The sequence below is a fragment of the Ursus maritimus genome, unplaced genomic scaffold, assembly GCF_017311325.1.
Source record: "Ursus maritimus isolate PB19 unplaced genomic scaffold, ASM1731132v1 scaffold_3, whole genome shotgun sequence".
Lineage (NCBI taxonomy): Eukaryota > Metazoa > Chordata > Mammalia > Carnivora > Ursidae > Ursus > Ursus maritimus.
In genome coordinates this window covers 44,788,473-44,809,087 of record NW_024425563.1, presented here as the reverse complement: position 1 = coordinate 44,809,087, position 20,615 = coordinate 44,788,473, and the positions used below count along the sequence as shown (strand labels likewise).

The window sequence follows — 20,615 nt, the reverse complement described above, 5'->3', positions numbered from 1 at the left end:
ATTCAAGAAGCTGTTACTCTAAAGAATCCAGCTGTATGGTACCATTATCAGTCATTTACTTGTTCAGAGTAATAAAAAGGAAGAAACCAAACTACTATAAAAGCTAAAGAACAATTTCACTTCACTTTTAATTTCCCATTCTTTGAAAAGGAAATATCGGGAACTTCATTTATTATGTATTTATAAAGACTTGCTAGTTCTATAAGGAACACCATTTGATTTGGAAGTCAGTATTCAGTATCTCATTTCTTTTTTGTGTCTGACATTTGCTTAAGTTTTCCTAATATTAAAAACTATCAATCTGTTCTTTAGAAATTACTTTCCATTGAAAATAATAATCTTTTGTTGTTATGCCTAGTATGGAAGGAAGAACAGATGGGCTGTAGTTAAGATGGTAGAAACAGATTTTATTCAAGACTTAGGGGAAAAGAGATCTCAGTATAGAACAGGGCTCAATTTTGAATATAGCATGGGCAAGAGAGGATTTATAGCCAAGGTGTGGGGTGAGGGGGGTCAGTGGCTAGAAAACTACTAAGAGGGACCATCAGGGGCAAGGCAAGGGGGATTCTGGCTAAACCAACGAAATGGGATCTTGCTGGAAACAGGCCAGGGTGATCAGACACCACCTGGGGGATGGTGGAGGATGACAGACCCACAAAAGATACCAGAGGTGATCACATAGGGGGGGGAATTCTGGTTAAACTGACTTACCAGGGTTCTTGCTGAAACTGGATTTTACAAAGAACTATACAGATGGGCCTAGGAGGAGGTTTAGGAGCCTGACTAAAATTTGGGCAAGCAAAGAGTCTTTGTCATTAGACAGAAGTTAATATTTGTGGGAAGTTTGATCGTATTTATTTATTTAAAATACTGTTTAGGTGAGTTGTAAAGTTTTCATTAATATGTTTAAAAATAATAGCCACCCAGACAAATTTAATCCAACTTTTTTTTTTTTTTTTTTTGCCATTCCCTTAGGAAACAATTTTCTGGTTTAGTGGTAAGAGATTCCTGTAGTATGAGGGTCTATATACCATTGTAAAGTTGAAAATGGGGGTCTAGTTTATTTTTTATACTTGAGCATGCAGCTTTTATCCCTTATATTTTTGCTTCCAGAGAATTCACAATGGCAGAAATTGAGCACTTTGTAGATCCCAGTGAGAAGGACCACCCCAAGTTTCAGAATGTGGCAGACCTCTACCTTTATTTATATTCAGCAAAAGCCCAGGTCAGCGGACAGTCTGCTCGAAAAATGCGCCTAGGAGATGCTGTTGAGCAGGTAAAATTCTGTAGGTAACTTCATTTAGGTTGTTCTGATTTAGGGTCTGCAGCACTTAGCAAATTCTGTGTACTGGATGACAAAATACTTATTTTAGTAGTCATTTTAGTTTTTATATAGTATTTGTTTTTATAAAGTATTTATCCTACACTGTTATTATAGTGGGAGGAAATTATCTGAACATGCCAATTTGTAGCCAGGGGCTAACATGAAACAAATATTGAGCAGAGCACTTGGAAAAAAGATCTTGGTCTGAGCTGTGGCCTATCAATCCAACTTTTATCAATATGTACTACTTTCGGGGAGACATTTTGACTCACGAGAGCAAGTCCTCTGGATTTTAATCTTTTCTGTGTTACCCGTAGCAGTTTGGATAAAGTCTTGCATAGACTAGAATTTCTCTAATCATTGTCTAGAGAAGTGAGCGAGTGAAAACTTTCTCATAGTGGCTGCTGCCTGATAGTGGAATGAATCGCCCCAGGGAACAATGAATTTCCTGCCCCTGAAAATATTCCAGTGGAGTTGGGTGATAACTTGCCAGCCATTTTGCAGAGAAGAGCCCTACAGTGGGTAGGAGATGGGGCTAGATGATTTCTAAGATCCTTCTGGTACTGGAATCATCAGATGATATATACAATAAGGGGTGCACAGACTTCAATGGATAAGGGTATATTAAAATCCCTTCAACATGTCTTATTACTTTTGTTAATTCAGAAGAAATATATCTGCCCCTCTGTAGGGTCATTATTATGAATGGCATTTTGAGTACTGTAGACTTAGAAGGTATGAGGTATTGGGTTGAAATTTTGCTGACCCAGTGAGTATGACAGAAAGATTTTGAATAACTAACTCTGTTATTATCAGCTTGTTAACTTCACATTAACCCCTTTAAAAATAGCCATAATCACATCTGGGTATTTGAGATTGTTCTGAAAGCTGGATAAATTAGTTTACCTTGTGTTTCAAATATTTTCCAGTAGAATGTGAATAAATCGAGAATGGTAGATTGGTCTTTGAAAGAATGTGTGTTTTTACCTTCCTCTCTGCTTGTTTGCATGTTTGCTTTCTTATTTATTTACTTATTTATTCATTGATTTTTAGGGTGTGATTAACAACTCGGTATTAGGCTACTTCATTGGCCGCATCTACCTCTACCTCACGAAGGTTGGAGTGTCTCCAGATAAACTCCGCTTCCGCCAGCACATGGAGAACGAGATGGCCCACTATGCCTGCGACTGTTGGGATGCCGAATCTAAAACATCCTATGTAAGGAGAATGGAAGGGTCGTTAGCGTGTGATCTTCACACTTATAACTTAGGAGCATAGATATCAAAATTGCTCTTTGTGTGCTTTATGTCAGAGTGGAACAAAGAGAAAAGAGGGCTTTTCCAAAGCAAAATGGAAAAAGCAGTTGCCTCCTGCCCTCTTATAAGAAAGGGGTTACTCTTGTGTCCCAAGAGCCCTTTGTAGACTTAGATGGCTTTTACAGAGACAGAGAGTAAGAGAGACAGAAAGGGAAGGTCAGTGATGGGGCAGTGCTGGTGTGTACATTCCTGGGGTGGGGGGTGTTTTGGGTAATATCCCTGGATACAGCTAAGGTGGGGTGGCCTCCTTCTTGACAAGGACCCTAGCAAACGTTGAAAATGGTGGTAGGCTGAGTAAAGAAAGACATAGTGCTCTTTGTTTAGAGAGCTATTTGTTAGGTTTTGGTGATAGACTAGTGGTTATGATCTCTTGTTTAGGAACTACCTTTTCTCAAATTCTCATGTGTTTAATAATAATTCAGAGAAGACCTCCAGGCTACCGCTTCACTGTACCTTACCACCCCCACCTCCCAAACATGAACGTTCCTACTGGAGCTTAGGATTGACAGATATTTGGATATAGGGTATGTGACTCTAGATCTCAGGGTTGTGAGTTTGAGCTCCATAGTGGGTGTAGAGATTACTAAAAATATATAAACAAACATTTAAAAAAAAGTTAAAAAGAAAAAAAGACATTTGTATGTAGAAGATGCTTTCTGCCCTGGTGGCGGTGGGAACAAGGTGGCATCCAGAACAAGGGGCCTGAGAGCCTCCTGGCATTTCCCTTTGGAGCTAGAGAGGCTCCTCAGTGACTTTTGACAGTCATTCGTTCCCAGGTGCCCTTGGTTTCACTCTTTACTTTTCAAAATGACTTTCTTTTAAATCATTTTTAAGAATTAGAAATAAAAATGAGTCATTTTAAGTAATGAGTCCTTTTTGTAAAATAAAAGGCAAAAGTAATTCTGAAGAATATTATGTAGAAAGTGAGACTTCCAGTTGTATACATCTCCCCAAAGTGATTCACGTCTCTCCTACATCAGGGGTCTGCAGATGTTTTCTATAGTAAATGTAGTAAAAATACTTTGGGCTTTGCAGAATTTTGTTGCTTCTTTGTTGTTGTTTCTTTCCTTTCCTTTTCTTTCCTTTTCTTTTCTTTCTCTTTCTTTTTTCTTTTCTCTTTTCTCTTTTCTTTTCTTTCCTTTTTTCTTTCTTCTTTCTCCCTTTAAAAATGTAAAAACCATTCTTAGCCCTAGGGGTTTTTTAGAACTGTTCTAAATGGCTTTACATGCATTACAAACATACACGCATGTATACATGCATAATGGTATGCAAATATCTGTAGTGGCTGTTATTGATGTTGTTTTAAATATATTCTTTTTCTTTTGTGGATTTAGGAAAGAATTTCTATAATCTGTTGAGTTTTTCTTGTTACTTTATTTTCCTCACAGATTTGCTTGACATACGTACACCAAGATGATAGTAGTAGTTATTTTTGGAATATAGATGAATATTAATTTCTTTACATGTTTTAAATTTTCTAGAATTTCCTCGTATTTGCAAATCAAACCAATAAAGTATTTTCTGTGTTGTGTGAGAAAAGATTATTTCTTTTCTCTTTGTTGCATACCAGTTCCCTTTCTTAGTTTGCTCTGACTGTAATTTTGTTAAAGCAGACACAGATTCTTGCTATCTCACTTGAGATTCTGAATGTGGCCTGGATTACATTTTATTTCCTTCATTTGTTTGTTCATTCAGCATGTATAATTGGGAAGGGCTGTGCTTACCATTCTAAATGCTTCATATGTAGTATCTTATGTAATCCTCATCACAGGTCCTATTTCTGAGACAACTGAAGTGCTGAGAAGTTAAAGCAATTTGCTTGAGTCTCACAGTGAGTGGTAGAGCTGGGGTCTGAACCAGCTCCAGGCCCGTGCTCTTAACCATTGTGCTACACTGCTTTAATAGACCCTATGACATTCCTGCTCATGCTTTTCTGAGTGTCACTGTGAGCCGTGGCTAAATCGTCAAGTTTTGAGAATCAGAAAATGTGGGCTTCAATCCTGGAGGTGTGATGACCATCATGGTGACTTGTAGTTAATAATGCTGTGTTGTGCTAAGAAAGTAGGTCCTTTAAATTCTGGAACCACGGATGGTGCCGGCTGTTAACTAGACTTACTGCTCATTTATGGTGCTCACTTTGCATTATCTACAAATACCGAATCGTTATATTGCATACCTGAAACTAACATAATGTTTCATGTCAGTTGTATGTACATTTTTTTTTTTAATTAAAGAAGAAAATTGGAAAAAGGAAAGTGTGGGCCCAGCATTGAGATTAGGCTACAGCATTTTATGTAAGGTCATTGGAAAATTACAACCAGAAGCTCGAAAGTAACAGGATCTTTCAAGGAGAGGGGAGAACTCCTTTAAAGCCTTTTTATTGTTTTATTTTTATTTTTAATTTTTTAAATTTTATTTATTTATTTGACAGAGAGAGAGAGACAGCCAGCAAGAGAGGGAACACAGGCAGGGGGAGTGGAAGCGGAAGAAGCAGGCTCCCAGTGGAGGAGCCTGATGTGGGGCTCGATCCCATAACGCCGGGATCATTCCCTGAGCTGAAGGCAGACGCTTAGTGACTGAGCCACCCAGGCGCCCCAGACTTTTTATTGTTTTAAGTCCTCACAGTAGTGATTTTGTTAAACTAGTTGCTTTATAAAATGTCATAATTGTTAACATTTTACCAAACTGTAGACAACTGGTGCCATTTTCTGAGCATGTTTTATAAAGCAAAGGAAATGCCAAAACCCTATTAAAGTTGTTCCATTGTAGCCCAAGAGAACAAAGGAGAATTGTTTCTCACTCACTTTAATCAGGGAAATAAAACAGGTAAAGAGTTTCCCTCCCCCATGTGAAACATTCCATCAGTAGAGCAGTCTGATAAATAGAAATTAGACAATCCATGCATTCAAGAAAAGACTTGAACACTTCCTTTTTGAGTGCTTCATATTTTATTTTTTTAATGAAAAAAAAGTTACTGAGGCAGCTAATGCTGCACCCTTCTCTTCTTCCTCAAAGGTAACCACTATCCCAGAGTTGTTGCTTGCCGTTCTCGGACATGTTTTTGTAATTTTACCTTTTAGTATATACATATGTTGACATCTGTGGTAAATCTCAGATGATCAGGTTACATGATTTTAGGTTTCGTTCTTTTAATTTCTGTTTTGTTGTTATGTGTTGGGGTTTCTGAGCTTGTGAGGTTTATATTTGCCCTCTTTATAGTCTATGCACCCCATGTGGTAACACGTGCTTGGAAAGCTTAGCAGTTGTGACAGTTGGAATTTTTCATACTGTTTGGATTAAAGGCAAAATATGAATATTCATGTGGACTAACTAGATATCTACTAAAATAAACCTTTAACATATATGTGGTGGTGTTGCTGTTAAGTTTAATTCTGTGACTTCAACGTTACCTGCTCTTTATTGAGATTTCTTTTGTTGTGTAAGAAACTGAGTTGAACACAAATGCCCACGTTCATGGCCAGCTGAGTTGTGTGTTTAGCACAGCCGTGTGATGCCAGGTTGTGAGAGCAATAGACACTTCATCCAGAGAGACTAGTGGTTTCTGCCAGATTCATTTTGAATCATGGTCTCAAATTTGAAGCACATCTACTGGTTTTGTCTAGGTTCACATTTTATTTCCATTATTAAATCCTAGAATATATTAGTTTACCCCACATTCACAATATGGCAAAATAAATCTGCCCAGAAAATAAGAAGACAACTTTGTGTACATGCGTGAATTATATTTTATAGGGTTGTTAGCTGCCTGATGTATAGAACTATTCCCATTTCAAACATTTGTAAAAGTTGAGTGGAGATGCTAAAGTAAATTATCTTTGGGTATGTGAAAGTTACTTATAACCTGCGTGCATCTGTGAATGAACCCAGTGCAGTAAGTGTTTTTATCTATTATGTCTCCTTAGGGCTGGATTGAGATTGTCGGATGTGCTGATCGTTCCTGTTATGACCTTTCTTGTCATGCTCGAGCCACCAAAGTCCCACTTGTAGCTGAGAAACCTCTGAAAGAGCCCATATCCTTTCTGGTCACTGCAGCAACTCAGGTCTAAAGTGTAAACATCTTGAAAATGGATAAATCCGAGTCTACACATTCTATGGATAAACTGAGATGTTTTGGATATTGTGGTAACACTTATTTAAACCTATTACTCTACCCATCTCATTGCTCCTTTCCTAGTCTCTTTGTAATTTGACATACCCACCCAATGTTTGGTCTTTAAAAGAAGCATATTCATTCAGAAGAGTGCTCTGAATGTCTTTCCGAGTGTTGGCCAGTTATTCTCAGCTATTTCCACTGTGCATTTCTCCACGCCTGCACCTACCTATGTGCTCTGTAAATAAAGGGTACCTGGTGAATACTTCTGTTAAAAGATGAGTGCCATTTTATGGCAAATAAAATAATAATTTAGCTCATTTGATCTGTAAATCAAAGAAATTTCCATCCTTATGAAGTTGTGAACTCATCTTAGGGCTAGGCCAGTGACAGAAAGTAGATCCTGTTGTCTTTGGGACATTTCAGAAATCAGTAAATGGTAAGCAGAGGTAATTACGCTGTGTATCAGGTTATGTTGCTGAATAGATAATATCCCTTTTATCTCGCTGTAACTTTGTAGAAGTCTCTGTTGACAGTGTTTACTTATTTTCAGTGAGGTTTGTCTGAATGATTCTGTGGGTAGTTATTTCATCTTACACTTGAAGTCGGTGTAAACAGGATCTAGGGTGCCAGTAGAGAACTAGTTGTTGTTTTAATTTGATGATGTTTTGTCCTCGAGATCGTTTTCCGAAATACTATGGCAGTTCTCTGTGTTTTTTGGTTCCTTGACTACTTCATACAAAACAGTCAACGTTGTTCAGTTTGAACCCAATAAAGGAGCAATTGGGAAGGCGTATAAGAAGGATGCAAAGCTGGTGCTGGAGTACCTGGCTGTTTGTGATGAGTGTTACATTACAGAAATGGAGAAACTACTGAATGAAAAAGGGTAAGATGTAAGATGTGTACTTTTATGTGGGCTCCACTTAGATAATATCCTCTCTGCAGGTTCTGAAAGGGTAAGATCAGTTTCTTTAGAAATTTTTTGCAAGTAAGTATTATCTCTATATTTAAAGAACTGTGTTTGCTGAGATTTTGGCATTATAGCCTGGAAATAGATTTGAAATGATCTTCCCTCTCTCCCCCCCGCCCCAGTTACTTTCTTAGAGGAGGAGGTTTGTCTAAGGAAGTGACTGAGGAATAATTAGAAATGACATTCTCTCAGTTATTCTTTTTTTGAACTTTGGTCTCTGTAATTGTTTTAAGCATAAAGATAAAAACAATAGAGACAGATCTGTAAAGGAATATGACAAAATCCAGTACTAAACAATGTAAAATTAACTGTATCTGACAAACAAAAAATTTCTAAACAGAGGCGCCTGGGTAGCTCAGTCAGTTAAGTGTCTGACTCTTAATCTCAGCTCAGGTCATGATCTCAGGGTTGTGAGTTCAAGCCCCACATTGTGTTCCACTCTGGGCGTGGAGCCTACTTAAAAAAAAGTTCTAAACATACGAAAAAGCATGAAAACTTGACCTGTACTGAGGAGGTCAGTCAAAAGAAACACCTAGAAGTGACAAACATGATGGAGTAAACACATGAGGATGTTTCAACTGTAATAAACATACTTCATATGGTCAAGGCTGTAAAGGAAAACATGAACGTATAAGGTGAGAAATGGAAATATATATTTAAAAGAGAACCAGCGGACATCTAGAGGCAGTATTGCAAATGAAAATTCACCAACTGGGGTTAATAGTAGATTAAACATTGTAGAAGGAAGATCATTGAATTTAAAGAGAGCAATAGAAACTATCCAAAGAGAAGCATAGAAAAAGGAGACTGGGGGAAAATGTCCTTTAGATCAATATGAGGCAATCTAACATATGTGTAGTTGGGAGTCACAGAGAGGGTATACAGGGAAAATATCTGAAATACATAGGATAGGTCAGAATTTTCCAAATTTGATGCAAACTGTAAACCCAGATCAAGAAGTTCAACCTTGGACAGAATGAACACAAAGAAAACCACATGAAGGTACATTAGAATCAAATTGCTGAAAACCAATGAAGAGGAAAGTCTTTAAAGTAGCCAGGAGAACAAAGACTCATTATATTAAAATGAGCAAAGGTAAGGACGCCTGGGAGGCTCAGTCGGTTAAGCATCTGCCGGCTCAGGTCATGATCCCAGGGTCCTGGGATGGAGCCCCACAGGCTCCCTGCTTAGCGGGGAGTCTGCTTCTCCCTCTGCCTCTCCCCCCAACTTGTGCTCTGTCTCTCACTCACTCACACTTACTCTCTCGTTCAAATAGTTAAATAAAATCTTTAAGAAAAAAAAGGGAGCAAAGTTAAGAATGATTAGAGTTCTCGTCAAAGGCTGTGCAAGCCACAGTACAATAGAATGAAATCTTTTAAGGTGCTTAACAGCCAGAAGCCCTGTGCCTAGCAAAATACTTTCATACAAACAAAAGCTAAGAGAATACATTGCCAGTAGACCTATACTAGGTGAAATGTTAGAATAAGTTCTTCAGGTAGAAGTGTGGAAATTTAACTACCCAAAGAAATTAAGAGCTCTAGAAATGATAAGTATGTAGGTGAATATATTAACATTTTCTGTAATTTCTTTGAAATGACATCTCTTAATTTCTTTAAAAGATAATGAACTGTTTAAAGCAAAAACGGGTGCCTGGGTGGCTCAGTCGATTAAGCAACTGCCTTTGGCTCAGGTCATCATCTCAGGGTTCTGGGATTGAGCTCCGGGTCAGGCTCCCTGCTCAGTGGGGAGCCTGCTTCTCCTTCTTCTTGGTCCGTACCCTCACTTGTGCTCTCTTTCTCTCAAGTGAATAAAATCTTTAAAAAATCTTAAAAAAATAAAGCAAAAACAGTAACAACGTATTGTGAAATTTATAACATAGAAGTAAAATGCCAGCAGCTCAAAGGATGAGAACAAAGAATTGGAAAAATACTGTTTTAAGGTGCATACATTATATGTGAAGTGGCATAATACTCTCTGAGGGGAGACTACAAGTTTGAAAAAGTACATACAGGAAACTCTAGAGCAATGAAATAGCTATCGATTGTCAGACTAGTTAGAAGAATCAAGACCCAGTTAAATGCTATTTATAGGAAACTTGCTGTAATTGTAATACACCAATAGGTTTAAACATAAAAGAATCAAAAAATATTTCCCATACAAATATTAATCATTAAGCTAGGACTGGCTGTATTAATATCAGTCAACTTCAAAACAAGGGAAATTGCCAGGGACAGAGGTACATTTCATAATGTTAAAGGGATCAGTGCATCAAGAAGGCATATGACTTCTAACTGTGTACAACTAAAAACAGCCTCAAAATATATAAAGCAAACGTGACAGAACTGGAAGGAAAATAGACAAATCCACAATTATAGTCAGATTTCTACACCCTGCTCTCAGTAATTGGTAGAATAAGCAGACAAAACAAAAATGAAACAGGAGTTTGAAGTTACAAACATTATTAATCAACTTAATTGCCATTTATTGAATACCTAATAACGAGGAGTACAGTTTTTTAAGTAAACTTGTAAAATCTTTTCTATTTTTTTTGTACAGTCCTCCGACTGAATTTTGTGGTTTTTTTTTCTGAGTGTTGTTTAAAAAAGCAAAGAAGGGGCCCCTGGGTGGCTCAGTCAGTTAAGTGTTTGCCTTCGGCTCAGGTCATGATCCCAGGGTTCTGGATCTGAGCCCCAGGGCAAGCTCCCTGCTCATCAGGGGGTCTTGTTCTCAGTCTCCTCTTCCACTTCCCCTGCTCGTGCTCTCTCTCCCCTCTCGCTCTCAAATAAACTCTTAAAAAAATAATAATAAAGCAAAGAATACGAGAGACTGCATATGGCCTGCAAACTGTGAAAGAGTTCATATTTGGCCCTAGACAATAGGCAAAGTGAAAGAAAACTGACACAAAAGATTATATGTAAAACTAGGGAAGATGAATCGAGTTTATAGTGGTAGAAAGCACATCACTGATTGACTGGGAGTGAAGGGGATTGAAATGGAGCCTTGGGGGATGGGGCTGCGTGAGAACATTGTCAAAAGAAATTTTGTAAGATGAATGCTTATAACAAGTTGAAGATATGATCGTCCATTTCAGTAGGAAGATTTTAAAACATTCTGGTCTTAGAGAACGAACATCTATTTATGCTAAAACAACATCAAATGCCATTAAAATGGACGAGTTAGAGCACTGGTTAGATATCATTATCTGTCATAAACATGACATTTTCCGTCATTAATTATTCTCAAATAATGGCTCTTTGCTAATTTCAGATTTTTTATAACTTTTTTTACACTTAGACTGTACTCACAGAATATATATAATGTTTATGTAATGGAATTTTAATGTACTTAGAAACTTCAGACAGAATAGTAAAAATGGAGGAAATTAGTGAAAACCACTTATGCATGAGATTATTAGTGCTAGAAACTAGCAAAATGCAGTGCAGATGTGCCAACTGCACAGCGTAAAGACAGCCACATGAGGGCTCTCTTTTCCTGGCCCTGAGCTGCTTGTGAGCCAAGACAAATCCAAACCAATCATAATGTGAGGAAATACCTCATAAACTGAAACATAGTTATTACATGAAGCACTTGAAAAAGGTGAATTCTTATAACCAGAAGTGGAATGGGCATATCTCAGGATACAAACATGAGGCAGTCACTGATTTTTAGAGAGATAATGTAATGTTTGTTTATTTATTTATTTGAAATTTTTTTTTTATAAGATTTTATTTGACAGAGACAGAGAGGGAACACAAGCAGGGGGAGCTCGAGAGGGACAAGCAGGCTCCCCGCTGAGCAGGGAGCCCAATGCGGGACTTGATCCCAGGGCCCTGTGATCATGACCTGAGCTGAAGGCAGACGCTTAACGACTGAGCCACCAAGGCGCCCCTAAGGGATAATGTTCTATATTGACATATCGAACAGAATCATTAAATTTCTTTAAGCTGATCTTCAATATAAGAGTCAAAGTTTATTTTAGAATTAGTGTGGGGGTTTTAAAATTACCTTCTATAAGATGACAAGCTGGTCATTTTTACATTTGTTGGGACAATAATGAGAACAGTGGTCTTTTTGCCAGCAGGCCTGTTTCTGACAAATTTATTGTAATTATTCTAAAACTAAATTTTTTTAAAAAATGGTTTTGGCTTTATTTTGATCTCAAAACCAAAGGAATTAATCACTGAGTCACTTGTGGAGTTTTATAAGACTAGTCATGTTTTTGGGTGCTTCCCAGACTACTGTTTGGTGCCATTGTTAAAGTAATACTTAATTTGGTGTTCCTTATGAAATAATTTAAGTTTGACTTCAGCTATTTTATCTGGAGAGTTGCCCAACCTGTATTACACTTAAAGTGAAAAGAGTTTAGCAGTTGGTAAAACTCCTTTATATTAAGGCATAAGGGTGCATGTTTTCACTAATACATGATGCGTTTTCTTTGTAGGGAATTCACTATTGAAACTGAGGGGAAAACATTTCAGTTAACAAAAGACATGGTCAGCGTGAAGAGATTCCAGAAAACACTACATGGTAAGTTTGTAAAAATAATTAAGAAACAAAAAATCATTACGCCTTAAAGTTTTTTTTAGGTTTTATGACATACCCATTTTACAGAAAATTTGGAGAAGAAAAATAAATCTTTAATGCCACAACCCTAAATTTGATGAATATGCTTAATGCATTATCTTTTGCCTTTTTAAAAAACTTAATCGTATTAATACTGAAAAATTGTTTATAATGCCACCTTTATATTTCCTATGACCTGAGGTACGTATGAAGAATACCTCTTTGATTAAAACCATCTTTTTGTTTTCTCCCATTTTAAGGAAATGTCCTTTTGTTTTTTCAAGGAGAGAACTCACCCCTTCTCACTTTCGTGGCAAATTAACCCTTTAAAAAGTCATTTAGATTAGTGATCTTTTGTGCTTTTTTAAAAGATAAGGAGGTGGTTATTTTTTGTAGAATTAATTATATGAATTGGGATATGAGTGTTTTGGAGAATATACAAAGGATGCTTATGGTTAACTGTGGCTGAGTGGAAGCTTCTGGAAACAGAGTAGTAGGTGGGTATTTGAGAAGCTACTGCTATTGGAGAGAGTATGCCTACTTTTCCATTTGTTTTTGGCCTGCCCTATAGCCAGGCTTCAGTGAGCTGTAAAAACCGTCTGACCAGTGACCAGAGTAAGCAGGGGATCCTTCTTGCTCTGGGGCTTTTTAGCCACCATCCTGGCAGCTGGTTCAGAACTGTACTTCACCATTGCTTGGGTGACCCAGAAGGATGGGCAGGAGATGCCTTGGTCATATTTTTAAAAAGTTACTCTTTATCACAGACAAAAGAAACAGCCTCTCTTTTCCTCCACATATGTGAATTTTTGGTTCTACTCATCTAATTTCCCTTGAAACTATCGAAGGTTAAGGTCAGTTACCTTAGACCCAGTGCTTAGAATCCTTCCTTTCCGAATAATAAGTAATAATGAATCCATTTCCTGTGTGTATCACAGGTGTAGCCTCCCCCATGTGAGGCCTCTGGTAAGTGTCTTTGATTGAGTGCAGATCCCCAAGCAAACTCTTCTCTCAGGGCCTCTTGACCCCAGAACCTTACGATGGCAGTAACTTGACTTTCTTAAAGAGTTCTCATCAAGATAGCAAGATAAAAAGTAAAACACAAAGCACGTGATACTTGTGTGTAGGAATTGTTTTTGTTAATTTTGCCAGCTATGGTGGTAGGTTTTTGGTTCTAGCAAAGTCTTATAAAAGCTCGAGAGTTTTAATGCTTTCTGTAGGGCAAGACAAATGATGGAGTAGCTGCTGTTGCTCATAGCTTCCCAGCTGTGGCATACTACGGGAGGAACACTCTGGTACCTTGTTTCAGTTTTATGCTATAGAAGCAAAGAAAAATTCGGTGAAAAATTTTTTCACTCCAGCTTTCTCTTTAAAGGCATCGTGTTTCCTATCAGCAAATAGTTTTAAGGGATGTTCTGACTTCCTTGGCCTGATGATAGGATCAATCAAGTCCACCTAGAATAGAGGTCTTTTTAGTGCTAGTACGAATTGTTGAGAGAGGACCTGCAATGCATTATGTAGGGTTTGAGAGAATGTTATTGTATTTCTATCTCTTTTGCAGTGGAAGAAGTTGTTCCGAATGTAATTGAACCCTCCTTTGGCCTGGGCAGGATCATGTATACGGTATTTGAACATACATTCCATGTACGTGAGGGAGATGAGCAGAGAACGGTAAGTTGTCTTGGATAGTAGGCTATTCTCACGTAGTGTCAGGGAATGAAATTTACTGAAGTACGTTATTAATAAGACTCTGGAATGGTTGGTTAGTTATCAGATGTACTAGCAGCATTAACACTCATCTTTGCATAGGTGTTCACAAAGCAAAACACTTTCTTATGTTAGCTCACTTGAGCTTTGGGAAACGTAGGTTATTCTAGATGGGGTCCTTTCAGTTGCCTGGTGCTTTTATTCTGAGACAGAACATATTACTGTGGGGGAACTATCTGTATTGCACTAATGGAAGATACTGGCACTTTCTGGATATACGCATGTTTTCAGAAAATTGGGAAGAAGGAGATGGCTCAGAGAATTTGGACAAACCAAATAACTGTATCTATGCACTGGGGAAGGGTTAAAGGGAACTTCCTTAAACTGCATAAAATTCGGGGACTTTTGGGGTAAAGGTTCTGGTCCAGAGATACTGATTCACAGACCGAGGGATCTGTATGTTTCTTCCTCCCTCCCTCCCTCCCTCCCTCCCTCTCTCTCTCTCTCTCTCTCTTTCTTTCTTTCTTTCTAGATTTTATTTATTTATTGGACAGAGAGAGACACAGCGAGAGAGGGAACATCAGCAGGGGGAGTGGGAGAGGGAGAAGCAGGCTTCCCACCGAGCAGGGAGCCTGATGTGGGGCTCGATCCTCCTGGGATCATGACCTGAGCCGAAGGCAGACACTTAACGACCGAGCCACCCAGACAGCCCAGGGATTTATATTTTCTTGTAAGCCCAAGTGATTCCAGTGTGAGAGATCGACAGGTAGTAAATTGGGCAGTGGTATTTGGGGTATATATAGCCTTTCCTAGCATTCAAGCACTGCTAAAGGGAAATGTTTCTAAGAAGTGTTCGTTAACTCCCACACACTGTCTTTTGGCCGTGGAGCTTCTGAATCACTGTTCCATGCCTACCACTTATCTCTTCACTCTGCCTTACCCCACCTTTCTCACCTCACCACTGCCTACAGAAATGACACTCTTGTCACTTATAGGCACAGATTTCCGGGAAAATCAGAAGACTGGCTAGAGTGGAGAGGTTGTAAATGCCAAATTAAGGGAATGAAACATTCTTATCTGCATGACCATTCTGCAGCAGAGTGTACATAATGTGAGACATCAATTCTGTAGTGCTTTCTAGGACATTGACCCTTGAAGAAGAGACGGATGAGTTCTTGGTGCCAGTATTTTAAAAAGTCTGATACACTCTTGGTAATAATGTAGCTAATTAACATAACTGTTTTATTCTCTGCCCTGATTGCATCTTCATTTCCTGATATTTAAGGAATAGGTTTTCATTCATTCAGCAGATAGTAGGAACCTGGTCTAGACACCAGACATGTAAATACGGGCATGCTTATTCTTGAGGAATGGTGGCACACTGAAAGTGTTCTTTTTAGATACCAAGTTTGCTTCGAGCCTTTTCTGTTTATTTTTCTAATAAAGGTTTTTAAAAAATCTTTTAGTTCTGTCTTTGATTCTAACAATATTGATACAGATCTTCAATAAAAATTTTATAAGGGCTAAGCAAGAGCAAATTAGTGACTGTTTTATGAATTGCATAGAGATTACCCTCATGAAGAGAAATTTGATTAGGCTCTGAGAAGCCAGAAATGTTGCTAAATTTTTATCACATAGTCCCTTAATCCATTTTCCTATAAATTTGGTATAAAAACATTGCCAGTGAGATTTAAAAAATTATTTTTCTATAAAGACAGGTCCTCGCTTCTCTCTCACCAGGTAGAGGAGAGGAGTGGAATTCTGAATGTTCTATGATTCAGGCAGCCATGGAGTGTAGGGCTAACAGCGGGGATAGTCACCACTGCTTGGCATTTACGGCTAATGAGGCTTTTGAGGGACTCAGCTGGAACCCGTGTCAGTGATTTTTGTGGGACCTATTCCTTCTGAGTTCCATATTCTTACATTCCTGTGGACCTTTTGTACAAGTATTATTTAAAAACTGGCTTCAGCTCTTATTTCCAACTCAAACCCGTAGACTAGTTCGCCTTCCAGAGTATCTTTTCTTCCTTTATTTTTCAGTTACTCTAAAACCTACTTTAGGAGCCATTTAGGAGGGTTGTAATTTTCAGTATAGGAATCCAAAGCATCTCTTCTTGTTTTTCCCTATTTCTTTTGGATGTACATTTGCAAACTAATTAAATTTTTCTGTTTTACCTGGTCACTGAGACTCACAGCTATGCTGAATTTCTTAAAGGACAGAACGGGATTTTGGTTTTTGGCACTGCCACTTACTGTTGGATGATTTGGAGAGAGGTTGTTTAGGGGTCTCCACGGAAAGAAGTAAGGCTTTTATGTGGTTCCAAGAAGTGACCATCCTCCATGGTAGCTTTCTGAGTGCTTTCACATCACTCAGCTTCTTACGGACGTGTGAAGTAGGCAGAGCATGTGGGAGAGGCCCGCTTTTCGATTCAGAGACTAAGATCCAGAGTTCACTAGGGCGGTTCGAATTTAGAGCTGAAAACCAGATCCTTCCGGGTCTGATTATCTTGCCTTCTCTTCTGTCACACTGCTTTTCAAATCATGTTTTCTGGTATTTTGAAAATGAAGTTTGGACATTAATGTTTAGATATTTATAAACTAATGTCTTTGGATTTCTTTCTTTTTTAAAACATGTAGTTCTTCAGTTTCCCTGCTGTCGTAGCTCCATTCAAATGTTCGGTCCTGCCACTGAGCCAAAACCAGGAGTTCATGCCGTTTGTCAAGGAATTATGTAAGCAAATCCAGTTGGGTCATCTCCGAGGGAACTCTGCCAAGTAGACTGAATTTTAGGAAATGTATCTTTTTTTCAATAAAAATACATACAGAATAAGGAGTAAATCCAACTGATTTTAGCCTCTGCCCTTACTTCTAAAAGAGAGTGTGCTTGTTCAGAATGTTTTCTCTTAGCATTTGAATTAGTCAGGGTAGGACCCAAGGGTCAGATTTAAAATATCCTTGCTTCTCCTCTTGACCTTGGCGCTGCTGCCTTCATCAGGGGAATCTTCGTGGAGTGTTAAAACCCTAGTGGATTTGCATCCACTGGACCCATAGCGCTGAACGGGCTCCTAGTGGTCATGTGGTGGGGCCCACTGATTTCGGAGTTTGGAAGTGGGAAGAGTTCATATTGAGTTGCTTGGGGTCGTGCAGGTGGAGGTGGGGGAGTCTGGATGAGGCCTCCTGGCCTTGGCTCTTAGTGTGATACTCGTTCCCCTGCAGCCGTGTGAGATGTACGTAGGAGCTACAGTGAGGCACTTAGTAAACTTTGGGGGTTTTTTCCTTCTTTTGCAACTGTTACTTATTGCTCTCTCGTCTCAGTCCCTTTTGTAAGTTTCCTGAGCTTGTATGACAATATGTAGATGACATTGGGACTTTGTCCATTTTTTGTTTTTAATTTACTTAATTTATGTTGGATAGCGGAGGCCCTGACCAGGAACGGCGTCTCTCACAAAGTAGACGACTCCTCTGGGTCTATTGGAAGGCGCTACGCCAGGACTGATGAGATTGGTGTGGCTTTCGGCATCACCATTGACTTCGATACAGTGAACAAGACCCCTCACACGGCAACTCTGCGGGACCGAGACTCCATGCGGCAGATCAGAGCAGAGGTGGCTGGCCCTCTCTTTGGCATTTTTAGTCTTAGAAATGTATACTGGTTCTTTCTGATTGGACCTGGATGTTGTTATGTTTATGCTCCCCCCCTTTTTTTTCTTTGAATTTTAATCATAGGCTTATATCAGACAGAGCACAGATTCCCAAATCCCCTTGGTTTAATTATGAAAATACCTGTTAACAGTTATCTAATGTTTTATAACCATTTGGCTCACTCTGGGCTCATTCTCCAGCAGTTTTCTTTTATGTAGTTGTTTGTTTATTTGGGCAAGAGAAGTATGATCCCGAGTGGTTGCTGCCATAGTTTTATTGGCAGGCTTTGGGGGGGGACTTGGACATTTTTATCTTTATATTTCTATACAATTGTGTGCATATGTAGGGATACATATGTATGTATAAACTTTTCCTGTTAATCCATTCAACATAGCCAGTAATGTTTCAGTAATTTTACTTAATGGGAAGGGATAATGGAGATGGGAGAAGTACGGAAGGGGAAGGAAAGAACACCCACTTTAATTGACAGCTGCCTGACTAATTGATTTTGAGCAGAGGTTTTATTTAGCATGCCTGTTATGTGCTCAGCTTGCTACAGAGAGTTAATAATAGGAAAACAGAAGTAAAAGACTGCTTTTTTTCCAGAGGAGTTTATGGTCTAATTTGGAAGTCAAGAATTTCTGGTTTGTCTTTTTACAAAGCCAGCTCTGGCTCCTCTGGACCTACAGTGTCATCTGATAGTGGTTCTCAGAGTGTGGTCCCTGGACCAGCAGCATTCACATCACCTGGGATTTTGTTAAATAAGCAAGCTCTTCACCCCAGACCTACTGAATCAGGAACAGGTGTGGGGTGGGAGATTGGAGACGGATAGAGAGTGGGCGTGACGCGACCCCTGGATGAATCGGATGCATGCTCGAGTTTAAGAACCACTGCTGGGTGGTAGCCAGTGTTTGGTAATGGCTGAGGAACAGCGGGCCCCTTGGTTGGGGCTCTCTGGTTTACCAGTCTCCCCTCACTCATGTTACTTGACTAGCTCCTCTTCTTAGAGTTAAAGTTAACGCTCACGACGTAGCTTCCAGTGACAGCGATTTAAAATAATTAGGAAAGGCTTTGTGGGAGAATTGAGTGATCCAGGGGAGCTGGTAGACGTTCTGGGCTGGAAGAAAAGCATGAACCCAGGCCTGGGTGAGAGGTGAGTATAAGTAAGTAAGGAGGCTTCTGCAGGAGTGACGGGAACCATTCCGTGGGGACCAGTTTGCAGAGGGATCTTGTCATTATTTAGACACTGATTTGGCTCTCTATAAGGTCTCCTGAGTTCAGGGTGAATCTTCTTTTCAACAGTCTAATCAAGTTTGTTGATTCTTGGAATTCTCTTTCCTTTACCCAGGTCTCTGAACTGCCCAGTGTGGTCTGCGATCTGGCCAATGGCAGCATCACGTGGGCCGATGTGGAGGCCAGGTATCCTGTCTTTGAAGGGCAAGAGACTGGTAAAAAAGAGACAATCGAGGAATGACGACAATTTTGGCGACTTTCGACCACTTGCCCTAATTAAAAAAATAGCTCTTATCATGTCCACTTTACAAACAGCATTGCGATTACTCCTGGGGACTGCATTTTATCCTCAGTGGCTGCCTGATCTGACCCCCACAATTAAAGTTGAAGAAATTGTGAACAAACTTGTAATCCATTTGCTCATGTTTCTGCATTTTCAGCAGAGCTGTTTTTTCCCACCTTTGGGTAGACCTGCTCGTGACTTAACGTTAAACACAGTTAATACATTTTTTTTCAATTAACAGCTGTATTGGGGTAAAAATCGCATTCCATAAAACTCACTAGTTTTAAGTGTCCAATTCAGTGATGTTTAGTGTATTTCCAGAACTGTGCAGCGATCACTGCAATCCAGTTCTAGAACATTTCCATCACTCAGAAAGAATTACATGTGCATTTAGCATCACTGTCTATTCCAACCCCAGCCCCAAGCAGCCACTTACCTACCTTCTGTCTGTCTAGATTTGCTTCTTCTATTCTTTGTCTTTTTCTGAGGAAGTGGTGCATTGTGTTAAAGAGACAGCGTTTCCTCAGCAGCTAGAACCACTTCTAGGGAAAGCTGAGGGGGGGGTGGGCAGCAGGAGCAGCAGGGGAGGAAGACGCATGCTGCTGTGTTGGCTTAGGGCTGCCAGCAGCGACAACTTCTCAGGTCATAAAGACTTTGCTCTTCTGAGTCTCCAGGAGGGGGTGCATTGGCAGAAGCTGCTATTTTAAGGCATTCTTGTACGTGGCTTCGCAAGTAGCCCTGGCGATCATTGAGCTCCCGATGCTGGAGGAACCCCACCTGACTCGTTTCACTTAGCAATTCTCAACCATCATGGTGCCGTGATTCTAGCCTAGCAGTTTTGGGCTCAGCTTTTGAGGGACTTGACTTCTATTATGTTTTTGTAGAGAACACTCAGAAGGCATATATTTATTTGTTAGGAAAATATTCAAGGATGTGCAAATTTAAACAACTCTCTCTCCAGAGTTAGGACCTTGTCTAGTGTCTCAACCTCCTCTCAGACAGTATAGAGTAGGGCCAGGTGGTCTCCAGAATGTATCCTTTGTCTCGGGTATGAAGAATAGTTGAAGTAGTGGATCCCCCAGGGGTTCCCTTCATTTTTATCTCCTCTCCAATGATGCCAGCCACAGTACTGCACGTAGTAGGTATTCAACAAATAGACTTTGGATGAGTCTTGAATTTTTGAATTAACTTCTTGGGGAAGAAAGCCTTTTACTGAAGCTTATTTCTCTTCTGCCTGGTGCTTTTTAAAGCATTCATTATTAACTTAGAAGGACCTAGATTTTGAATAAACTGAGTGTTCATTTTGTAGGGATTCCTTTCACCTCAAATTTCTTATAGCTCTTGACTTGGCATATATTCTAGCATTCTTACATTGGGGCTGGGGGTCGTCTTTGCTTATTTTCATTTCCTTCCTTTTACAGCGAGGACCTCCATAGTCAATCAGTCACTACCACCTCAGACCTTGTTAT

At 39.3% G+C, this 20,615-nt stretch overlaps 1 protein-coding gene across 1 annotated transcript in view; it reads left to right on the top strand.

Moving 5' to 3' along the window:
- Window positions 1–19,267, top strand: part of GARS1 (glycyl-tRNA synthetase 1) — a 43,985-nt gene extending 24,718 nt beyond the window's left edge. Inside the window, exons 9-17 of the mRNA XM_008686554.2 lie at window positions 1,114–1,276; window positions 2,378–2,542; window positions 6,564–6,671; window positions 7,492–7,637; window positions 12,163–12,248; window positions 13,843–13,952; window positions 16,626–16,719; window positions 17,403–17,593; window positions 18,979–19,267. Of these exons, the coding sequence (XP_008684776.2) occupies window positions 1,114–1,276; window positions 2,378–2,542; window positions 6,564–6,671; window positions 7,492–7,637; window positions 12,163–12,248; window positions 13,843–13,952; window positions 16,626–16,719; window positions 17,403–17,593; window positions 18,979–19,104 (1,189 nt within the window). The 3' untranslated portion in view covers window positions 19,105–19,267. The remainder of the gene's footprint in view (window positions 1–1,113; window positions 1,277–2,377; window positions 2,543–6,563; window positions 6,672–7,491; window positions 7,638–12,162; window positions 12,249–13,842; window positions 13,953–16,625; window positions 16,720–17,402; window positions 17,594–18,978) is intronic.
- The last annotated feature ends 1,348 nt before the right edge of the window (window positions 19,268–20,615 follow it).